Source organism: Phyllostomus discolor, chromosome 1 (genome assembly GCF_004126475.2).
Source record: "Phyllostomus discolor isolate MPI-MPIP mPhyDis1 chromosome 1, mPhyDis1.pri.v3, whole genome shotgun sequence".
In the NCBI taxonomy this organism is placed as follows: Eukaryota; Metazoa; Chordata; class Mammalia; order Chiroptera; family Phyllostomidae; genus Phyllostomus; species Phyllostomus discolor.
In genome coordinates this window covers 69,765,555-69,786,209 of record NC_040903.2, presented here as the reverse complement: position 1 = coordinate 69,786,209, position 20,655 = coordinate 69,765,555, and the positions used below count along the sequence as shown (strand labels likewise).

The window sequence follows — 20,655 nt, the reverse complement described above, 5'->3', positions numbered from 1 at the left end:
ATCAGCTTGTCAATATCCACCAACTCACTTGCTGAGGTTTTGATTAGCATTGCAGCGAATCTGTAGATCAAGACTGGAAGAAATGGCCTCTTGATAATATTGAGTCTTTCTATCCATGAACATGGAATGTGGCTGTATTTACTTAATATTTTTTTTTTATTTTGTCATAATTACCTCTTGCTCTAAGAAGGTCACTCTTTTGTTCTTGTGTGTTTCAACTCATTGGGTGAGGCCCACCCAGCTCAGGAGGGCAGTCTGCTTTGTCACAGTCTACCACTGTGAATGTGAATCACACCCAGAAAACCCTCACAGAAACACCCAGGATGGCGTTTGACTAAACATTGGGTGCTGTGGCCCAGTTGAGCTCACACACAAACCATCACAGACAGTAATGTGAAAAATTTTGAAAAATAAGCCTATTCATGTAATTGGATATATACAAAGGGCATGGTAATGTAAATTTTGTGGAAACTTGTTTCATTCTTTTTAAAACATACACCTAAGGGGGGGAGCATTAGGAAAAATTTGAATGTAAGTAATTTTGCAGTACGAGTGAAAGTAACTCTACAGGAAGAAATAAGTCAAGTATGTGTGTATGAGAGAGACACTTATGAGTATAAAATCTTTTAAAAAAGCAAGTGTCTTATTCCATGGGACTTTAGAGAGAGCCCTGGACCTTTGTAATATGTCAGTTCAGGCTTGACAGTTTTGCTGCAGTGCAAGCTAATAAAGACCTGTAGGAAGTTTCTCCTAGTGGAGAATAATAATAGCATACTCTTTGGAAGGTTATTTTTTAAAGCAGGAAAATATTTAAAGCAATAGCAGAAATGTCCATAAAGTGAGATATTAGTTGTTAGAGAAGAATTAGAGAGAATTGCAAAAATGAGAGAAATTCCATATTCTATTGGTTAAAAATCTCTTAGCAGGGAATAATGGTAAGGTTTTTTATTTATTCTAATAGTTTTAGAGGCTGTTGATCTTCTAGGCTCTGAAAGATAAGTTGGAGAGTAATATGAGTTGTGCCTTGAAGATGTCATAAATAGTTGTAATTTGTATGGCTTTTGTTTTGTAAGTCTTGTGTGTTTCTAGCGCTAAGAGGTTCTGGAAAGCTTCAGAGAAAGCAGATGGTCCTTTAGGGATATGGTATGGATGTGTAGGACCTTCCTTGTAGTTCTTGAATCTCTGGGTGATGCTCTAGTCTGAAATGAACAGTATCAGTGTTGCCTATGGGCTCATATTGTATACTCACTTAGAAGGAGAACTCCAGAGAAATGTTAAATACCTGTCCTACCACATAACACATTTGATGCCATCTCTATTAAACGGTCAGGTCTCTGGCTTTCTAGGTTATGTATGCTGGAACTAAAATCTTCAGTGATAACTTATATCATACAAATACATGAAATAAAGCAAATAAGAGAAAAAAAGAAAAAGAAATGATAGTTCGTTTGTGAATGCTGGTAGTGTACTATTGAGTTAAATTGTATTTTATTGAAAGGTCTATGTAGTATCTATAGTAACAGTGGTTCCTCATCTGAGTTCAATAAAAGATTAGTGAAACAGTTATAATTTATAAATCCATGCATGTTTCTCTCCCTTTCTTTCTCCTTCCCTCCCCCTCTCTAAAAGTAAATAAAATTAAAAATAAATAAATAAAGGCTCATGCTGAATATCATATAAGATGTTAAGAGTTTTGCTATGTTTAGCAAATAAATAATATCTAATATATAAGGAGCTCCTGCAAATCAACATTTTTAAAAAAGGATATGTGCATAGAAAAACAAACAAGGGATATGAATAGTAAGTTCCCGGAAAAGAAATGTGAATTGTCATAATGTCATGATTCTAAATCTCACTGATAACCAGGCAGTTGAAACTGTGATTCTGAGGCTCAGAAGAGAGGTCTGGTTTGTAGAGGGAAATTGGCCATTGTTGGTATTGATGTGATTCAGGTCATGCGAATGGATGAAATTATCCATGGAAAGACCACAGATTGAGAAGCAAGGAGAGCCAGCCCGGGACCGATTTCTAAGCAGCACTGAATCATCGGAAGTTGAGGTGGGGAGGTCCACAGGGGACAGTGTGAAGAGAGGGTGTGCTCAGTTGTGTCGAATATGAAAGTGAGGCTCCAGGAGGCATTTGTGTAGGGATGTGCAGGTCTTTTGAGTCAGTCAAGTGTAGTTCAGTGGTTTGGCAGCTCTAGAGGGGGAAGTTGACTGGGTTGAATGGGGGGGATGGGGAGATAAGTCTTCTTTGCTTATGCTTGGTTTTGGAGGGAAGCAAAGAGATAGAGTAGTAACTTGTTAGAAAAAAGTGTTCAAGGGAGATTTTTTTAAAAAGGAAAAGTGGTTCTAAAATGTATGTGGTGGTTTGGCCCAGGGTTTTTTCTTTGTGCTGCAGTTATAAGTTGCTCTAGTTTTCCAGGGGCACGGATGGGAGGCCGAATGAGGCAGCAGTGGGGAGGGTGGGAGAGCAGAGGACAGGAAGGTCGCTGGGCCTGGGCAGCAAGATTGGGAGCCGGTGGTTTTTAAGGAGAACAGTCATGGAGGCAGGAGCAGCACCTTCAGGCAAGTGCCACTTAGCCTCTTGTGTGTCCCTGATGGGGACACTCCTTGCCGCTACTCCCCTAGATGGCACTGGATGCCGTTCGGAGGAGCTGACAAAAAAAATACTATGTAATTTCTAAAAACCCTCTCAACAATATGTTACTGCAAACAGATATTTACTGAGGTATTTGCCTTATTTAAACAGGCATAATAAAATACTCTAAGAGCTTATTAGAATAAATTCATTTGTCAGTAAGATGTGACTTGTGTGAATTGTAGGAATAACTTAGTGATGAAAAGTAAAGTTGTAAAGCAACTGCTTAAGCCAGATTGGAATGTAAGTATGATGAATCTGGTTTGAACTCTGAGTTTTACGATTACTGTCACAACAGCACTGTTTTTCTTGTTTCTCTGTGTAACATTAAGGACAGGAGTTTGATTTGGATGTGGAGGAAATGTAGATTACAGGAGCTATAGTATGCTCTGCAGTGTCAATTACAAATTAAGTATAAATAGATGTGTGTGTAAACATTCATATCAATGTAAGCATTGTGTATCGTCTCTTCCCTATTGATCTTGATCTCATAAAAATCATCAAGTGACTGTGGAATAATACTCTTTGTGCATTGTGTTAAGATATTATTACTAAGTTTAGCCAGAGGGATTGCATTGTATTGTTCTATAATAATGGGGGATCAATTTTATAATAATCTGAAGAAATAGGAATAGAAGCTAAAAATGAATTGGATTTCCCTAACAGTTTACATTAGGAATTATTTTCAATAAGGTAGTTTTTGTGCGTGTGTGTGTGGAGTGTACAGGTTTGTCAGTGTTTCAAGATACCATAATGATGGCAAAATTAGCAAACTAGAAAAGGGAAATTAAGAGATTAGAAGGCTAAAAGTGCCATCAATATGCTGGAACTCTTATTCTAATTATAGTTTTTCAAGTTAATAACATATTAATTGTAATTTTTTGTATCCATGGCCATCATTTTGTATTCATGATCTGATGTACAAGTTTATTAAATGTATTACTAAATTTGGGTTGCAAGGAGTTGTAGTTTATAATTATAACATCATTTTGGATATTTCATATATGTTCTCCTGAAAAGGAAAGATAGCATGTTGTATAAGTAGTTGAATGCATTAAAGAAGGAATGATCGGTTGCATTATCCAAGAATGCTTCACTTTTTACCACGGTTGCTTGATACTGTACACCCACATTCTAGCTACTGGGAAGCTTATATCTATTTTCTCATTTAACCTTAGAACCACCCAGTGAAGGAGTCCCCATTAAGAGTCACACACAACCCTGTAATGATGTGTGGAATGTTAAATAGCAAAGCTCTTTCTTTGTAAGAGCTTGCATACATACTCTCCAAGGTTTTATTAAATGTTCTAATTATGGGGAATATTCTGAGGTTTTTGCCACTTATTTTTCTTATTTTAACCTAATGTTAGCCTTATTTTAACCTAATTGAAAGAGTCCTAAAAAGCTGAAATGAAACTTTCCCTCTAATCTATTTATGACAGGTACTTAGGAATCTGTGTGTCTGTGTGTAATTTTTATAACATTTTTCATAAGTTTCATCTTTACCTGGGCTGTATTTATGATTAAGGACAGAAATACTTATGTCTATGTGCTTGAACCCCAGTAGTATGTAATGGGATCCGCTGCACATAGTAGAAACTTATCAATCCTGTTGAATACTTTTATTGTATATCCTTCTGTTTGTAGGGACAATTTAATTTGGACCCTCTGAAAAATGAATGTAGATTCTCTTTTAAAAATGTCCAAGGGAAGGAACTCTATAGTCTTTTATTCTTAATAGTAAATGTGTAAGTGCTTCCATTTATAATTTAAGGTTCACTCCTGCCTCTTTTCTTTAACAAAGTCAGTATTAAAAGTACTTTCCTGCTAAGTCAAAGGCTGCTGGCTCGCATCTTGTTGTGAGCCCAGTTCTCTGGTGCGTTAGGAGGCTCAGTGGACTGAGCACTCGCATTTCTGTCTTCTTCCTCCAGATACTCCCTTAGGGTAATAGTGAAGGGACAACAACAACAACAAAAAAACTGTAACCAACAACCAGAAGGAATTCAAGAGGGACCAGCACAGAAATTTCAAAATGTTTCTGGCAGCCTGGAACCTGAGGGAGTCTTGGTGACTGCTAAAATGTTGTGGGAACTTCTGCTGGGGGGGGGTCCCTCAGAGGCTGGGGACTTTGAATGCCAGGAGAGTGGGGCTCCCTTGTGGGGCTGGAAATCCCAGGGTTTAGCAGGATGCTTGTAGTCAGAACACTTCCTGGTTCTAGCCCTGGCCCCGTGCCCCCCCATGTTTATATATGGCATATATATGGTTATATTTTGTGGTTATATGTGTCTTTTTTAATTCCAATAGCATCCTATAAACAAAATGTTGTAAACACTATTATACTGATGAGTACAGAGCATACGAGAAATTTGAATGAGTCACTCAACATTATAAGGATGGCAGAGCCCACCCTGGAGCCCAGATCCTGCCCACACCATGACTTTGATTTTCCCACATCAATACCGTGGTGTCTGTCCTTTTGTAACGACTCTGTTCCTTTAGTTTTGACCTAGGAATCATGCCTTTGAAGCACCTAAACAATGTACACACCACTTGAGTCTTGAACCTCTCAGAAATGCTAAGTATTGGATGTACCCAGGCAGTATCCAGGCAGTACCCAGGCCCATGGGCTGTTTGTGTGATGTGAAGGTCAGGATCGTTGTGTGGGGGGAATGGGAATCAGGGAGTGCTAATCACCTGTTGCTGGTTTTGTGGTGCCCCTGGAAGGCTCAGGGCCTTCCTAGGCGTGAATGTGACCTGCTGAAGGCTTTGGAGATCTGCAGCTTGGGAGATTAGTCAGGGAGTTACATTTTGCTCAGGTCTTGGTTTCTAAGCACTTGTAGAATATTTTGGCCTTGAAGGTCTGATATTTATTTATTTATTTGTTTATTTATTTATTTATTTTTAGAGAGGGGAAGGGAGGGAGAAGAAAGGGTAGGAGAGGGGGAGATAAACATCAACGTGTGGTTGCCTCTTGCATGCCCCCTACTGGGGACCCCACCCCCAACCCAGGCATGTATCCTGACTGGGAATCAAACTAGCTACCCTTTGGTTTGCAGGCTGGCACTCAATCCACTGAGCCACACCAGCAAGGGCTGATATTTCTTTTTTTCAAAAGATGCCTTTAATACATTTCTTCCTTTTCACTGAGCTGTCACCCCTGTTTTTGGTCCTGTCACTTGTACTTAGTTTCCATCTGCAGTAGCGTCTCTCTTGCTTTTTCTGCCATTAGTTTGTTTCCATTCGAGCATTTTTTTAATTGGTCAGACTCATTTTATGCAAAGATTTCCTCTTACTGAACATACTTGTTGACATGTTTTGGCTGTCCACAGTGACACTCCACCACCTAACATTGTTTCCCAGGGACCTGTGCGCAGACTGCCGGGTCTGGCAGGGACCCCGCTGCCGTTCTCCCTCTCCTCCCTCACTTCGTCACTCTCACTGACATGTGGTGTTCCTCTTGGTCTGAAAATCTCAACTTCCTCTTCTCTGCCTTCATACACCTTTTATATAATTCAGAGCCTGGTTTTATTTTCTCACCTGGGAAACTTTCTCTGATTGTTGTAGCCCTCATCGGTCTCTTCCTTCTTGAAACCAACTGAATTATATACTTTATAATAAGTGTTGTTCACAGAAGTTTCTAAATAGGTTGTAAGACTTCAGTAGCACCTATTTAACCTCCTTCCTGCCCAGCAAGATCGAGGCACCTGGTAGGTATGAAGTCACCCATTGTTGACAGATTTATTATTGTGATTTTAGTACTTAAGAATTGGTGCTTGAAAGAGAAATGTTGAAATAACACATCTGCAACAAAGTGCTGTGCTTTTAAGTTTATTCGATACTAGAACAGTGTTGAAGAATGTTTTTTCTCTTTTGTCTCACCAGCAATCAAAGAAAAGTACACAGACTGGACAGAATTTCTCATTCGTGACTTGACTGGCTCCCGGACAGCCCCCGCTAACCTCCTGGAAGGTGTATGTATTATTGTTTACAGCTATTCTATGTCTGAAGCTTCACAGTTACTTGAGCTCAAACCTAACAGCACCTTTGCATATATCCTTCTGCAGGTACATGTGTACACACAGGTATCTATGTCCAAAGAGCCTAATTTCCTGTGTTTTTTTTTAAGTTATTCAGGTTACTGATTCTAATGGCATTGAACATTTTTTATCTGTGGTACAATCAATAAATGGAAAAGTTGCTTCTATGTGAAAACATTTTTAAATAATAATGTTAGACTATCTTCTCACTATCCTGTTTCTTTAAGCCCTGACCCTATGTTAATGAATGTAAATCAAATCCTGTAGAATAACCAACCGTTCTGTGTAGGTGAAACTAAGCATATATAATCTCTAGTATAGTCTCTGAGTATATTGATTAATGGTACTATTAACTATTCCATTCTGGATGCATAACCCTAAGATTTAAATACATGTATTAAATAATGATTGAATTACCTTCTCATATAAAAACAAGATAATTAATGGCTAACCATATTTAAGTGTGATTAAGGTAAAACATACTGAAAAAATAGTTTAATCTGATATCTTGATGGTTAATTTGAAAATAATTTTATGATGAAACATTTTACTTTTACTGTATATTATATAACAGGAAAAGATGTATTGTGTTATAAATAATTATTGAATTAACAAATCTGTTTGAAGAATGCTCCTGAAAAAAGGGGAAACACAATGAATAACAAGGAATACAGTATAGATTTTGATAATGTCATTATTCTCATAACCTTCCATAAATTTCCCTTCTCTCATAAAAGATGTTGATATTTTGGAATACCACTATCTAATACATTGGGTTACAGTTTTTGGTGTTGTGAAGATTTTGCCTGGTGTATTTGTTTATCTTAATGGCTACTAATGTAATTGTTTGGTTAACAAATCATAATGATGGTTTTTCACCCTTTTAAAAGGACAAGTTGTTGTACTCTTTTAGGTTTTTTTTTTTTTTTTAATATATTTGCTTACAAGCCTGGCTGAACAAACACCCTTTTCATATGCTAACACATGCTAAGAAGCTTGCTTAGATAGAGCAGTAATTACATATATTCTCTAAGCCAACTATCAAGTTAAATGTTGAAATAAGTTTACATAGTAATCTTAATTTTGTGTATATCATTAATGTGCATTAAACATGCCATCTACACATATTCATGCCTTATGCACATAACCAAAGTGCGAGAGAAGAGCTTGGTCATTACAGCAGTGGCCGTCATAAGGCACGTGTCTGCTGAGCCCCGGGTTAAACTTGTAACTCTGTGTTTGTTATATCTGTCTATTTGAAAAGCAGACGTTCTGCTACTACACCCTTTCCAGCTCAAGGCAAATTTGGGTATAACTCTTCTTAAAAGCATTCTCATTTCTAACAAATGCAATTTTGTCTGGGAAGGGTGATTTGTTTGGCGAGAATGAGCACGAACTGTTATTTCCTATTGACTTGTGATTTTTGTTGTTGGATACAGAGTTGGGGATATGGAAGTGTGTGTGGGCCGAGAGGGAAGGGGCGGGGGCGAGTCTGTGGAAAGGATGGGGGTGGAGGGAAACACCAGATTGTTTGCCAATAGCTTGGATGATGGTGTGAAAAAATATTATCTTCTGCTGTCATCTGTTTCCATGAGAACCTTAAAATAAAGTTTAAAATAAGGAGTTTTGCTTCTGTTTAAACAGCCTCTGCGAGGGAAAGGCCCTATAGACCTCATTACAGTTGATTCCTTAATAGAACTTCAGGATTCTCAGAACCCTTTTCAGTACTGGATAGTTAGTGTGATTGAAAATGTTGGAGGAAGATTACGCCTTCGCTATGTGGGATTGGAGGACACTGAATCCTATGACCAGTGGTTGTTTTACTTGGATTACAGACTTCGACCAGTTGGTTGGTGTCAAGAGAATAAGTACAGAATGGACCCACCTTCAGGTAAGGGCTGAAGCTTTTGCTGCCATGAATTACTTGAGAAAAAGATACGTTTTTTTTCTGTATGTGTCTCTGGAAAATTTATGAGCTCTGTGGTATCTTGTACATCTGAGTATGTAAATATTAAGCATTTTAACTTAAGAATACTTTCTATGGAGACTAAAACATAAAACCTCAATTAATAGTGTTCTAAAAGGAGAAAATTATGTTGGAGACTGTGACAAAGTAGATCTAGCTCCTCTGGAATCACTGGTTCAAAAATGAAAGACAATGGATTGGAATTGGTTATATTCTCCCCTTTTCTTTGGAGATTTTGATAGTCTTGCAAGGAGGTTCCTAAATCTCCATTTGTCCATCCATTCATGCACGCATACATGAACCCATCCATTCATCCATCCATCCATCCACCATCCGTCCATCCATCCATCCTCCATCTATCCATTCATCCCTCTGAATATCTAAACCAAATGCTTATCATTGTGTAATCTGTTCTGACCTGGAAATAGAAAAGAGAAGAATCACCATGCTTTTCCCCCTGACATATCAAAGATTTTAATTAGCTTCAAATGCACTGCCAAGTGACTTTCCCTAGCCTTAATTGGATAGAATGGTGCTTTATGCTTTCTGACATACCTAACTGGGCAGTAATTTTAGTGTTTATAAAATAATAATTCTTAAATGTTTACTATGTTCCAGGTGATTTTACATCTGCTATGTTGTTTATTTTGATTCCAGAAAAGTACTACATGTTTGCTGTGAATATTTCCTTTTACAGCACAGAAAAGTGAGACTGGGTTTAATCTACTTGTCCAGGGTGACCCAGCTTATTAAATGGGGGATGCACTATAATTAAATCCCAGGTCCTTTGCCCATTCTCTTCCCCCTGCTGCCCCTTACTAGCCTCACCAAACTTTGGATGGATAGTCTCAGAACAAAAATGTTGGATTCTTATGGAATTAAGGATGCAAAGGAAGAAATACACATTTCTTCTAGAAATGCTGATCTTCACACTGGTGAATTCTGCAGGTTTACTGGAAGCAAGGAATTGGCTCTTTGTTTTATTAAAATTGCCAGAGATTTCCTTCCCGAATTAGTTGTCACTGTTAGTCCTGAGTAAATGAAATGAAGCTGAGGAGTTGCATTTCCTTTTTCTGTCACTCATGGGCTTTAATTGAAAAAACTTACTCGTTCTGTATCTCATGCATTTGCATTTGCGTTGAGTTTGACAGGCATATAGACATGTAGCATGGAACTTTATTAGTATTATTGTTGTCAACATTTTGAGAAGCAGCCAAAAAATCCATTTACACCCTGAGTAATTTTGGACTTTGATGACAAACAAAGGGCTTGTCAGCTTCTGAGGAGAGAGCTAAGCTCACGTTTGCCTTGGGATTCATAACGCTGCAGGAGAAATTTACTTTGTGTGGAAAGCTGGGTGTATAAATCTTAGCTTAGTATCTAATTGCTTTATAAATTTTAGGGGAAACATATATTTGCCAGGGTAAAAATTTATAGCAAAGCAAAGGATTACTAGTAGCTCCTTAGGTTCTCTGAAATGTTTCTTCCCTGTGAAATCGTAGATGTAGTACTCAAAGCATGAATGGAAAATGGGAAGTGTCAAGGTAGAAATCTGGAAATATTTGCATATGAGAACCCTCCTCTTTCACATAATTTGATATCTTTATAAGATAAGGATAAATTATGTTTGTCTTAGTAATTTTCTAAACGTGAGTTGTCCATTTCATTGAAGAATTTATGTGTGTCTTTAAAGACTTTGAGGCATTTCTCAATAAGAAGTTATTTTCCCAACTTTTAAATTGTCAGCAAGAAAGGCTATGTATGTGAAGAAGAAAAAAAAAAGTGAAATGCTACTCACAATGTGACTTTTAGTTTTTGAAATGCAGTAGTTATGAGACAAAAACTGGGTTCGGTCACCTTATTCAGCAGAGCAGCACCCCGGGAAGCAGCTGTTGCTGTGTCTCACACATGGGACCAAAACCTGGTGCCCTGGGTCTGTGGAAATTAATTTCAAGTCCCGGTGTGACTTGTAAAACTTGTATGGCAGTGCTATTTCCTTGACCGAAATAGAGGTGGGAATAAAATTTCAGTCTTGCATAGAAAATATGAGGCTACTCTTTAAAAAATTCCCAACACCCTTAAATAAATGAAGAGTGTTCAGCATTAACTGATGGTGAGGAGCAGAGTTGGAAGGGGTGGGGGAGGCTATACTTTGAGATAAGCCTTTGTGTGTTCTCTCTGCTCTTGATGCCGTCTTTGCTGTGCACCCCAGAACACTACCACCATTGCCAAAAATAATCATAGCTCTTCCTTTAGTTTCACTTATTCTTTCTACTTTTTAAAGGACACAATAATTCTCAACTGCTGAGTGCAAATAGAGGTAAGAGAAATAGCTAGTAGACAGTAGCTAGGAAGGTAGTCTTCAAAACTTGAGGAAGAGGGGCTGGCTTTTACTCTGTCCACCAGTGAGAACCCTGTAGTCACTCTGCCTTTTTTTCTCTGCTGCAAATCAGAGGAAATAGCTTGGGGTGGGAAGGATAGAAAGAGGCAAAGAAGCCACTCCACTTCACTCACACAGGGCTGTCAGTGCAGGTGTCATGCAGGCGTCATGCAGGTGCTGATGGAGTGGGCTGAAGGCAGCCTCAGTGAACACAGTTGTAAGGGACAAGAAGGTGGTAAAAGGCAGATGGTCACGGAAGGGGGCAATGGCTTCCTAGGGCCCAAAGTGAAGCCTTTGTGAAGAGAAGAGTGGCAGTCCTGGCAGTGCCCTCTCTTCTGTGCTGAATGGAAGGCAAGCTGTAGGGCTCCGCCAGCCTCATATCCCCAACAGGCTCCACTCATTTATTTTTCAGCAGTTGGTCTCCTCAGTTCCATGGGTTTACAAGCACATCCCTTTTTGGAATGCTGTTGGTGTGGCCCACTCCTTCACTTCGTTCAGACTACAAGAGGGTTTTCCCACCCACTCTAACTGCAAGTCTGTACCTTCTGCACTGCTCTCTCCCCAGTAGCTGGCACAGTGGCTGGCACATAGTAGGTACCTGGCATATTTGATAGGAATTGACTGAATAAAATGCCAGGTATGTCTATAGGGAAGGAAAGAACCAGCCAAGCCCACTTTCTAGTCCAAAATAATTGGCAGGACTTTGAAAGGAATTTGGAGGGGAGGACCCAGAGTGAAGACATTCCCAAAGTGTCTTCTTTTCTCCTGATATGTTAGCGGAGCTTTTGAAAACAGGGTCAGAGCAAGGAGTGGTGCTCTTTGTTGATGGGATCTCTTGTTTAGCTGCTAAGGTGGCTCTGGGACATGAGAGATTCACAGGCATATGGTCCGTGAGGTTCATGAAAGTCTTTGCTCTTATAAAGAAGTCCCTGTGTGACTCAAGCCGGAAAAACCTGGCAAAGTAGAAAGAACATGAACTTGGAATCAAGGTCCAAGTTAGCTTTGCTTTTTGCTTTTGTCACTAGCTACAGGCCCCCTGGGCAAGTGATTCTACTTCTTTGAATCTCAGTGTCCTCATCTGTAAAATGGAGATAAGTTTGCTGTCTTGCAAACTTATCTCCAAATAGGATATGTTTGCTGGCTTGCAAAATGTTATAGGTACCCCAAGTGATGGTGTTTTCTAGGCATTCGATCTGTGGTCAGGGTATTATGGTTATATCTTGGTTCTCTAAGAAATTTAAGTCATTGAGGCTGGGTCATTTGGAGGCTCTACCAGATGTTTAGACAGCAAGAGTGTGTCATCCATATTCTTGCAGAAGCTAAGGAGATGAAACTTTTTAAATCTATCCCGTATTTTTTTCCATATTTTTTCCTTCAAAATCTTTGTCAACTTTAAAGAATTTTTTCTTTCTTATTTTAGATAGATCCTGGAGTCAGCAAGTTTCTGCATCTAACTTAAATGCTTCCTGTCTGAACCTTTTCTTAGTCTAAAAAGAGCTGTTGCTCTCTGTGTTAGCTCAGCTGCCATAACAAAAGGCCATAGACTGGTGGCTGCAACAACACAAGTGACTGAAAGAACACAAATTATTTTCTCCTAGTTTCGGAGGATGGAAGTCAAAGATTAGGGTGTTGACCTGGTTGGGTCTGGTGAGGGTTCATTTCGAGGCTTGTAGATGGCCTCCTTCTTGGTCTGTCCTCACATGACTTCTCTTTTGTGCATGTGTGTGGGGTGGGGGAGCAGTGCAGAAGAGAGAGAAGACTACTGGTCTTTTCTTTTAAAAGGCCCCATTGCCGTTGTGGGGCGCCATGCTCATCACCTCATCTAACCCAGTCATCTCCCAAAGGCCCATCTCCAAACACCATCACATTGGGGGTTAGGATTTTTGAGAAGTTACAAAGATTCAGTCCATAACATTTTCCAATGTCTGTTAACAACTCTAGCTTAGTCTTCCCTCACTGTTCAGAACCTGGAGGAAAAAGAAGAAGTGGAGTTTTCGGGGTGTGTGAAAGGAAGGAATCGCCCCTTGAGGCCTTCCTTACCCTGAGGCCGCGAGGTGGTGATCTTGTGCGCTCCGCCAGCACCCTGCAGCACTCAGTGCGAAGCAGCCTGCCAAACGCTTGACAAAGGGAGATCACCTCCTTTTCACTTAGGCTTCTAGTTAAAGATGAATCAGTAGGGATTTTAATTGCTTATGGCTTCCCCGCAAACAGAAATTGTCAGGATACACTCTGTTAAATTACCTACAACACGATCATTTTAAGAAAATGTTTTATGTTCTTTTAATGGTGCTATTTATTGTCCATAAACTTGCCAATGTAACCACGTGCCTCTTGTCTAATGAAACGCACACATGGAATACTGTTCTTTGCTTATTGAAACCATGAGGTGTTTAGCTTTTGCAGATGGTTGAGCATACTGACAAAATGAAGTTGATTGTCACCTTTTAAGAGAAGTGTGCCTTACCATGGGGTTAAATTCCATGTTAGGAATTAATATCCACTGAAAGAAGACAAAGTATAAGACTGTAGGACAGAGACAGAAATCATGTCGAACCTGGGTGTCTTAGTCCCTTCTGTCTGCTGTAACAGAATACCACAGATTAGGTGGCTTATAAACATTCATTTCTCCCAATCCTGGAGGCTGGAAGTCCCAGATTAAGGAACGGGCAGATTTGGTGTCTGGTGAGCTTTTCTCCCTAGTTCATAGATGGCTGTCCCCTCCCTATGTCCTCACCTGATGGAAGGGGTTAGGGAGCTCTCTGGTTTGTTTTTGTGTTTGTTTTAGGGCACTAATCTCATCATGAGGGCTCCATCTACACAGGCTGATAACCTCCCAAAGGCTCCATCTCTGAATACCATCACATTGGGGGTTATGACATTCAACACAGGGATCTGGTGGGGGCGGGTGGCAAACATTCAGTGCATTGCACTGGGCTCTTTGTAACATTTGATTCTGGTTTGGTGGGAGAGAGGTGGCATCTGGTGACCACGGGCTCCGCTTTCTGGATGACGTGGTGAACATCGGGGATGACTTAAGAGTCTGCACATCACTTCCTTCTGTTTTCATAGTTTGATCTAACCCTGGACATTTCAGGTTTTCATTGTTCCAACACTGAGTAATTTTTTAACCACTCCTCTTTTACCCTCTTCTCCGTGTCTTCCCCCTACCATAGAGACTTCAGTGATAAACTGTGGGAGCTCAGGGCAACTCCGCAGTGGACCTTTTCTTCCCTTCTTCTCAGCCTTTATGTTTACACACCCTTCCTTGGGTCTTGTCTTTGGAAATTGCCATCCCTTCTTGTGACTCAGGTCTCCTTTTATTACCATGCTGAGGTGGAACTCCCTATTGCCTGCTTCTAGATCCCAGGAAAAGGGAATCTGTTCTTGCCTCCTTAGGAGGTCCAGGCTCTTGCTCATTGCTGACCTAGTGAATAGCTGCAGTTGGTGTCCTCTGGGCTTTGTCCTCTGCAGACCTCACCCTCTTCACTAAAATTTTTGATGTCATCCTCTTGACTGGGACCGCTGGGTACTGTAATGGGTCCTTCTACTTCTCATGGGACTATTGATGGGTCTCTGTGACCTCATCCCTTTCTTTTTTGTGGAACCCCGTGATAAAGGATTTCTCACATAGCACCCCCTTCTCACTTGGGAGGCCAGAAGAACAATTTATTCATTCTCTGCAGAGGTATTATGGGAGCCTGACTATTTTCCCCCAAATATGTTAGATACTCCTCAGAAGAATCACATTCTGTTTTTTTTTTCTGACATAGAAATGTCAAATTGGTCGGGGGGGGATCTCAGAGGTAAAAGAGTATAAATGAAATGCTAAAAAGGATTCTAGATAAGACATACAGTGGAACCTATTTAGTCATCAATACCCCTTTCTGTGCCTTTGTGTACTGACAGTGAGTGAAGTGGGCAGAGCCTTGGTAACTCAACTAGTTTGGGCAGCGTCTTTCGCCTACCAAAATTATGGTGGTCTGGAAAGACTAACTAAATGGCTAAAACACAGGGGCTTCTGGCTCAAGGTGAATTCAGAAAGGGTGAGAATCACAATATATGGCTCCATGCTAAAAAGCAGACATGCAAGAAATTAAAAATATAGCCCCAAAGCTTTAATGTTGCCTTTTAACTGTGCTTAGATTCATATTCATACCCTAACTGTCTGTCTGAGGTAGCCAAGGTTGATATAGGGAAGATATAAACATATCTACTTCAAGTGAGTGCTTCTGCAAATCCAGTTTTGATAAGGTCTTAAATCTGTTGAGATCAGGTCATAAAATTCCCCTGCAGTTTCAGCAATCGGTGAACAACAAACAGTGCTCCACCGTTTTTTTTCTTTTAATTTTGCATTCAGACAGTGAAACCTCCATTTGTAAATCCCTCTCTCGCCATCACCTGGGGAACATGGTGGGCAACATGTGGCGTGTTAGCAACATTTCAAGTGTAAATATTAAACTTGGTTGGTAAATTTTAATTTACCTTTTAATAATGTTCTGACTTACATGGACTATTTTTAGCATGTGAGAGCTTAGAGATTTAGTGAAAAATATGCTGTAATAACTGCAAATGCCAGGCAAGAGTCGTTTCCATTTTAGCCATTTATCGGATAATAAGTTCTTCATCACTGGATATTGCTTCCCAGGTAATATACGAAATTTGGGGCAGTGGATGACTGAAGATGTTGCTAATGTGATTTATACCATTAAATTACTTACAGAATGCCAACAGAATGCATGCAAATGTTCCCTGAAGAAGAGCCCTATTAAGTTTATTCTTCATTTCTGAAAGCAGAATCCCAAGTTGCTATTTAACTTCAGAAAATCCCTTTAGCAGGTGGCCTTTTATGGCGGGCAGGGTGTGAATTCTTACGGTTGCTGAGCGTACCAGCTTATTATGAAATCCTGGGAAGATTAAATTCAAGAAAAAAACCTCTCATTTGAACATTTTAGTCCTTTAACTCTTGTGTGGTTTGCTGTTGATACAGAAATTTATCCTTTGAAGATGACCTCTGAATGGAAATATGCTCTGGAAAAATCCCTTATTGATGCTGCAAAGTTTCCTCTTCCAATGGAAGTTTTTAAGGTAAGATGTGGATTCACGGCAATTTGTCCACTCTTGTCAAGAATAAACTGGGTAAAAAGCTTGCTATGTCAAATTACTTCTCATTATTTAAAAAGCTACCATCTTGGCCAGTTTCCATTTTAAATGTTTAAAATGTTATCTGGTCTCTTTTGCTTTGTTTTGTAATCTTCACAAAGATTCATTAAAATTTTTCAGGTTTACTGTTTTTCTCCATAATGTATTATTGTAGAAATCTCATTTTCACTTCCACACTCCTTACCAAGAAAAGAAAAGAAAATAGAGCAAGTCTATTTTAGACATTTGTTTGGTGAAGATAATAGAAAACAACACTTGTCTTGCTGGTTCAGTTTCCTTGATAGCTCAAGAAACTCACACGCCCACCCGTGAGATGGTAGGCCCTCTCTGAGGTGCTAACAGTGCGAAAGGAAGATACGGCAGCTGAGATGGATTGTCAGGTTCTCAACAGTTTCAAAGTCATGCTTAAAGCTTATATGAAGTGGAATATTAAGTTCTGGGCAGGGATGATCTGTTTAGCTCCGAGGAAATCATAAAACAAGCTCTTCTTACTTGGAACCTGCATGTGTGAGAAAGCTGCACCGCAGCACTCTCTGTTCGAACACTAAGTGCGTGCAGAAGACTGGCAGAGGCTTGGTTTTCCGTTCCAAAAGGGCACATCTCTGCAGCGCCGTGGAGTTCCTTATGGAAAACGAAATTAAAATGGTGTTTAGGTACCACATGCCCCAAGAGCCAGGGCTCGGGCTGCGGCAGTGGCATCCTGAGCTTTATTTATACTGAAGTCCTGCCTCAGGATTTTAGCCCATCACGGCAAATCACGAGCCCTCCTGGTAGCACCTGTGTTGTCAGTAACATTGGACTTCTAAGGCCTCTTTTGAAATGGGTTATATGATTTTTTCCTGAAATTTAATTGAATGATGACCTTTACAGTATCTGGAGCCTATTGTGCTAGAGGAACAGTATAACTATAACATGTCGTTAGCAATAGTGAAGATGAACATTATTTTGCGTTTTTTTAATTTGTTTTTGTTTTGGGCTGACCAAATACTTCATATGTCTCTCCTTCTCACTTTCCTTTCTCTGTCTTTTCTGATAATATTCTTCCCCTGCAAATAATAATAATAATAATAACAATAATAATAGTAATGAAGAACAGCATTTCTCTCTTATAACCTGTCTGGCTCCACTGCCTCTTCTCCGTCCATCCTGTCCTTCTTACCCCTCGACCTCCACAGTTCATACCCACTCTCTTTACAGTGGCCTTAGCAACACTTAGACGTACAAATCTGATCCTGTCCCTCATCCTTGAAAAGTAAATTTTATCTGGTGGCATATCATACACATGTGAGGAGTTTAACGAGTACCATAATGAAAGTACAAAGACCCGCCCCTCCATGTGGGCATGGGAGGCTGCCGGTGCGCTGACAGCCGTCCGCCACCCTTGCTAGATCCTCTCTCCCGGCTCTGCCAGGGTCACCATTTCCTTGCTCCACTTGGTGGTGTTACAGCTGTGTATGTTTCCTGAACGTGGTATTATTTACCTTTGACAAACTAGGAAGCAGGCACAATCCTAATTGTTTTGGAGAGGCTGCTTTCAGCTGGCATCACTTTTCCTCAGAATGTACAAGAAAACTGAGTAGGTAAAGTCATGAGATAATCTTAAGAAAATTAGGTACCATAGTCGGGTCATCTGCCAAAGTTGCAGCATGAGCTCCAGTTACTAGACAAGAGTATGAACAGGAATCGCTGGTTAATACTTTCTGCTTTTGTGGATCACGCAGCTCAGGAATAGACCCAAGCCCAACATTTCTATGGACTGAGTGTTCTCATCTGCTCCAGGAAACTGGGCCTAGAGCAGGGACAGGGAGCTTTGTGGTCAGGAGGGGCCAGAAGGGACCAGATGTTAACAGTCTTGGTCTGGCATTCGACCCTCAGGTTACAAAGTTGATAAAATGTGACAAGACACCTTAGTGATGTTGGCCCACAATATTTTTTCTTACTTCCACTGAAAGAAAATGGCTCTTTCTGTCCTCACGTTTCACTGATGGTTTGCTTGGATACAGAATTCTAGGTTTGAATTTGGAGGCATTCCCCCCATTTTTTTCCTTTCCTCCTCTGGAATCTTATATTCTCTTTTTGTCACTATTCCAGGATTTCACAATGGCATGCTTTGGTGAGCATCTGATTTCCTCTGTAATGCTGGTTTACTTCTGGTATCTACAACACATGCCTTTCATTTTGGGATATATTTTTTTAAATGCTATCTTTTGCGTCTCTTTCTTTTACTTTTTTAATCTGTGCCTATATGAGTATGGTACTCCTACACTGGATTTAGAATTTTTTTCCTCTGTTCTTTTCTTTGTAAATACCCTTTTCTGTTCACACCTCTGTCAGATGTTTTCCCATCTTCTTTGTGCTGGCGTGTTTTATGAGCTCTTGTTTGGCATTTTGTCTCTGAATGAACTGCTTATATAGCCTCCTGTTCTCCTGCCATGGAAACATGAGTTTATGTTGCTGGAATTATTGATTTAAGTTTTTCTCTCCCTGAATGATGTGTTTGCTCCACCTTGCTTTAGCTGATTTTCTAGCCGGGGTGGGGGGTCAGCTCTTTGCCTGAGGTTCAGGGTCCAGCTGCTGGTGTTCTGAGTTGTGAGAAGAGGGCCCTGGGCTTGTGCACTGAGTGCTTATGTGCCAGACGCACGGACAAGGACCGTCTGTTTCATCCTCTTTAGAGGAGTCCAGGGGAGGTCGTGACCCAGAGGCCCAGCTGCTTCCCAAAGAGTTCCCCAGACTTCTTATTTTATCCACTTCCATTCACTTCTGGTTATGCACATGTTTGGAGCTACTAGTTTCTGAGTATTCTGAGGTCTTCACTAGGTGGGTTCTCAGCTTTTCTCCTGATGGCTTGGGTTTTGACCATATTGCAAATACAAAGTTAGTTACTTCTTATTCATTTGAACTTCAGCTTCCGTACCTTTGTTGCTGTTGAACAGGTTTGTGTTTTTGTTTTTAAATCTCTATTGTAATTTTGGTTAGAGTTTAGGAAAAGTTAAATGAGTGTGGAGTTTTAGTCAGCTATCTTATTCTGGCACTTGCATTTTAAAAATCTTGTAGTTTGGATGAAAGGGTACGGCTCCCACCTCTGCCCGAGGCCATCAAGACTGGTGTGACTGCGCTTGCTGCCCTTACTGTCTGCTGCTGTTAGATCGTTGTGTGCCCTCCTGGTGGGCTGGGCTGCATGCACACACGCTGGCCTTCTTTCTGTTCTTCAGATGTCCTTTGTACCTTTGTACCTTCCTACTCATCTCGCAACTGCAAATACAAATATTCTAAAAAGGCTCCTCACTGGCCCTCTGGCCTCAGTCCCTATCCAGGATAAGATGGGGCCACACTGAGTGCCTTCAGCTCTGCCTCATCACCAGTTCACAGTTGTGTAACATCCATTTCCTTTCGCCTAACTTCGAAGCTCTGAGAAGGCAAAGATCATGTCTTTTTGCTGTTCATTGTTGAATCATTCAACCAAATATAACTCCTTGTCTGTAGTAGTACTCAACAAATATTTGTCAAATAAATGTACTAAGTCTTGAATAGACATATGTACTTAACTCCTTGAAATAAAAAAACTTGAGCTAGCCCTGGCTGGCATGGCTCAGTGAATTGAGTGCCAGCCAGCGAACCAAAGGGTCACAGGTTTGATTCCCAGTCAGGGCACAGACCTGTATTGCAGGCCAGGTCCCCATAGGGGGTGTTCAAGAGGCAACTACACATTGCTGTTTCTCTCCCTCTCTTTCTCCCTCCCTTTCCCTCTGTCTAAAAAAATTTTTTTTGAGCTAATGTAGATTATTTGACTTTGTAGACTTATTTAGAACTATAAATACAAAGACTTACAAGGCATAAACATCAATAATCCTAATATATTTTTAATTAACAATGTATTTATTCATTAAACATTGAGCAGCTACTCTGCACAAAAGACTGCAGACTGGATTCCATGGTTTAATAATTTGCTTACATATTCCAAAATACAGTTACTTTCCTTATTTTAATGTTTTTCTATTAGAGCTTAGACCACTATTTTGATGGAGTATCTGCACATTATCATCATAACCAATATTTTGTTCAAAACTGATAGTTGTCGGGAGAGTAGATGCTCAGTGTTGTGTTTATTTTTCACAAAACCCACCACCAGAAGGACATATGGAACAGGCATGTCACAAAAAATTGGTTGAGTTGAAAATTGTTTCCTTAAAGCTTTTTAGGTACTTTTATAAGTGTTTTCTCTTGTTTTCATTTGATGGAAAACAAATGGGCAGTTTTACTTTCTTAACCTTGCTTCATGTGGACAGAATATTTACACATTTAATTTTGAAATTATGGGAACAATCATTGTATTCGTCTCTTAAGGCTGATGTAATAATTTGCCACAAACCGGGTTGCTTAAAACAATGGAATTTTCTTCTGTCATAGTTTTGGAGGTGAGAAGTCAAAATGGAGGTGTCGGGAGGGCCCTGCCTCCTCTGAAGGCTGAGGGA

General features: G+C 40.1%; 1 protein-coding gene across 6 annotated transcripts in view; it reads left to right on the top strand.

The window, feature by feature from the left end:
- Nucleotides 1-20,655, top strand: part of SFMBT2 (Scm like with four mbt domains 2) — a 220,138-nt gene that overhangs the window by 96,949 nt on the left and 102,534 nt on the right. For all 6 annotated transcript variants that reach the window (XM_036024478.1, XM_036024495.1, XM_036024501.1 and 3 more), the window contains exons 5-7: nt 6,523-6,611; nt 8,322-8,568; nt 16,011-16,108. In XM_036024478.1, the coding sequence (XP_035880371.1) occupies nt 6,523-6,611; nt 8,322-8,568; nt 16,011-16,108 (434 nt within the window). The remainder of the gene's footprint in view (nt 1-6,522; nt 6,612-8,321; nt 8,569-16,010; nt 16,109-20,655) is intronic.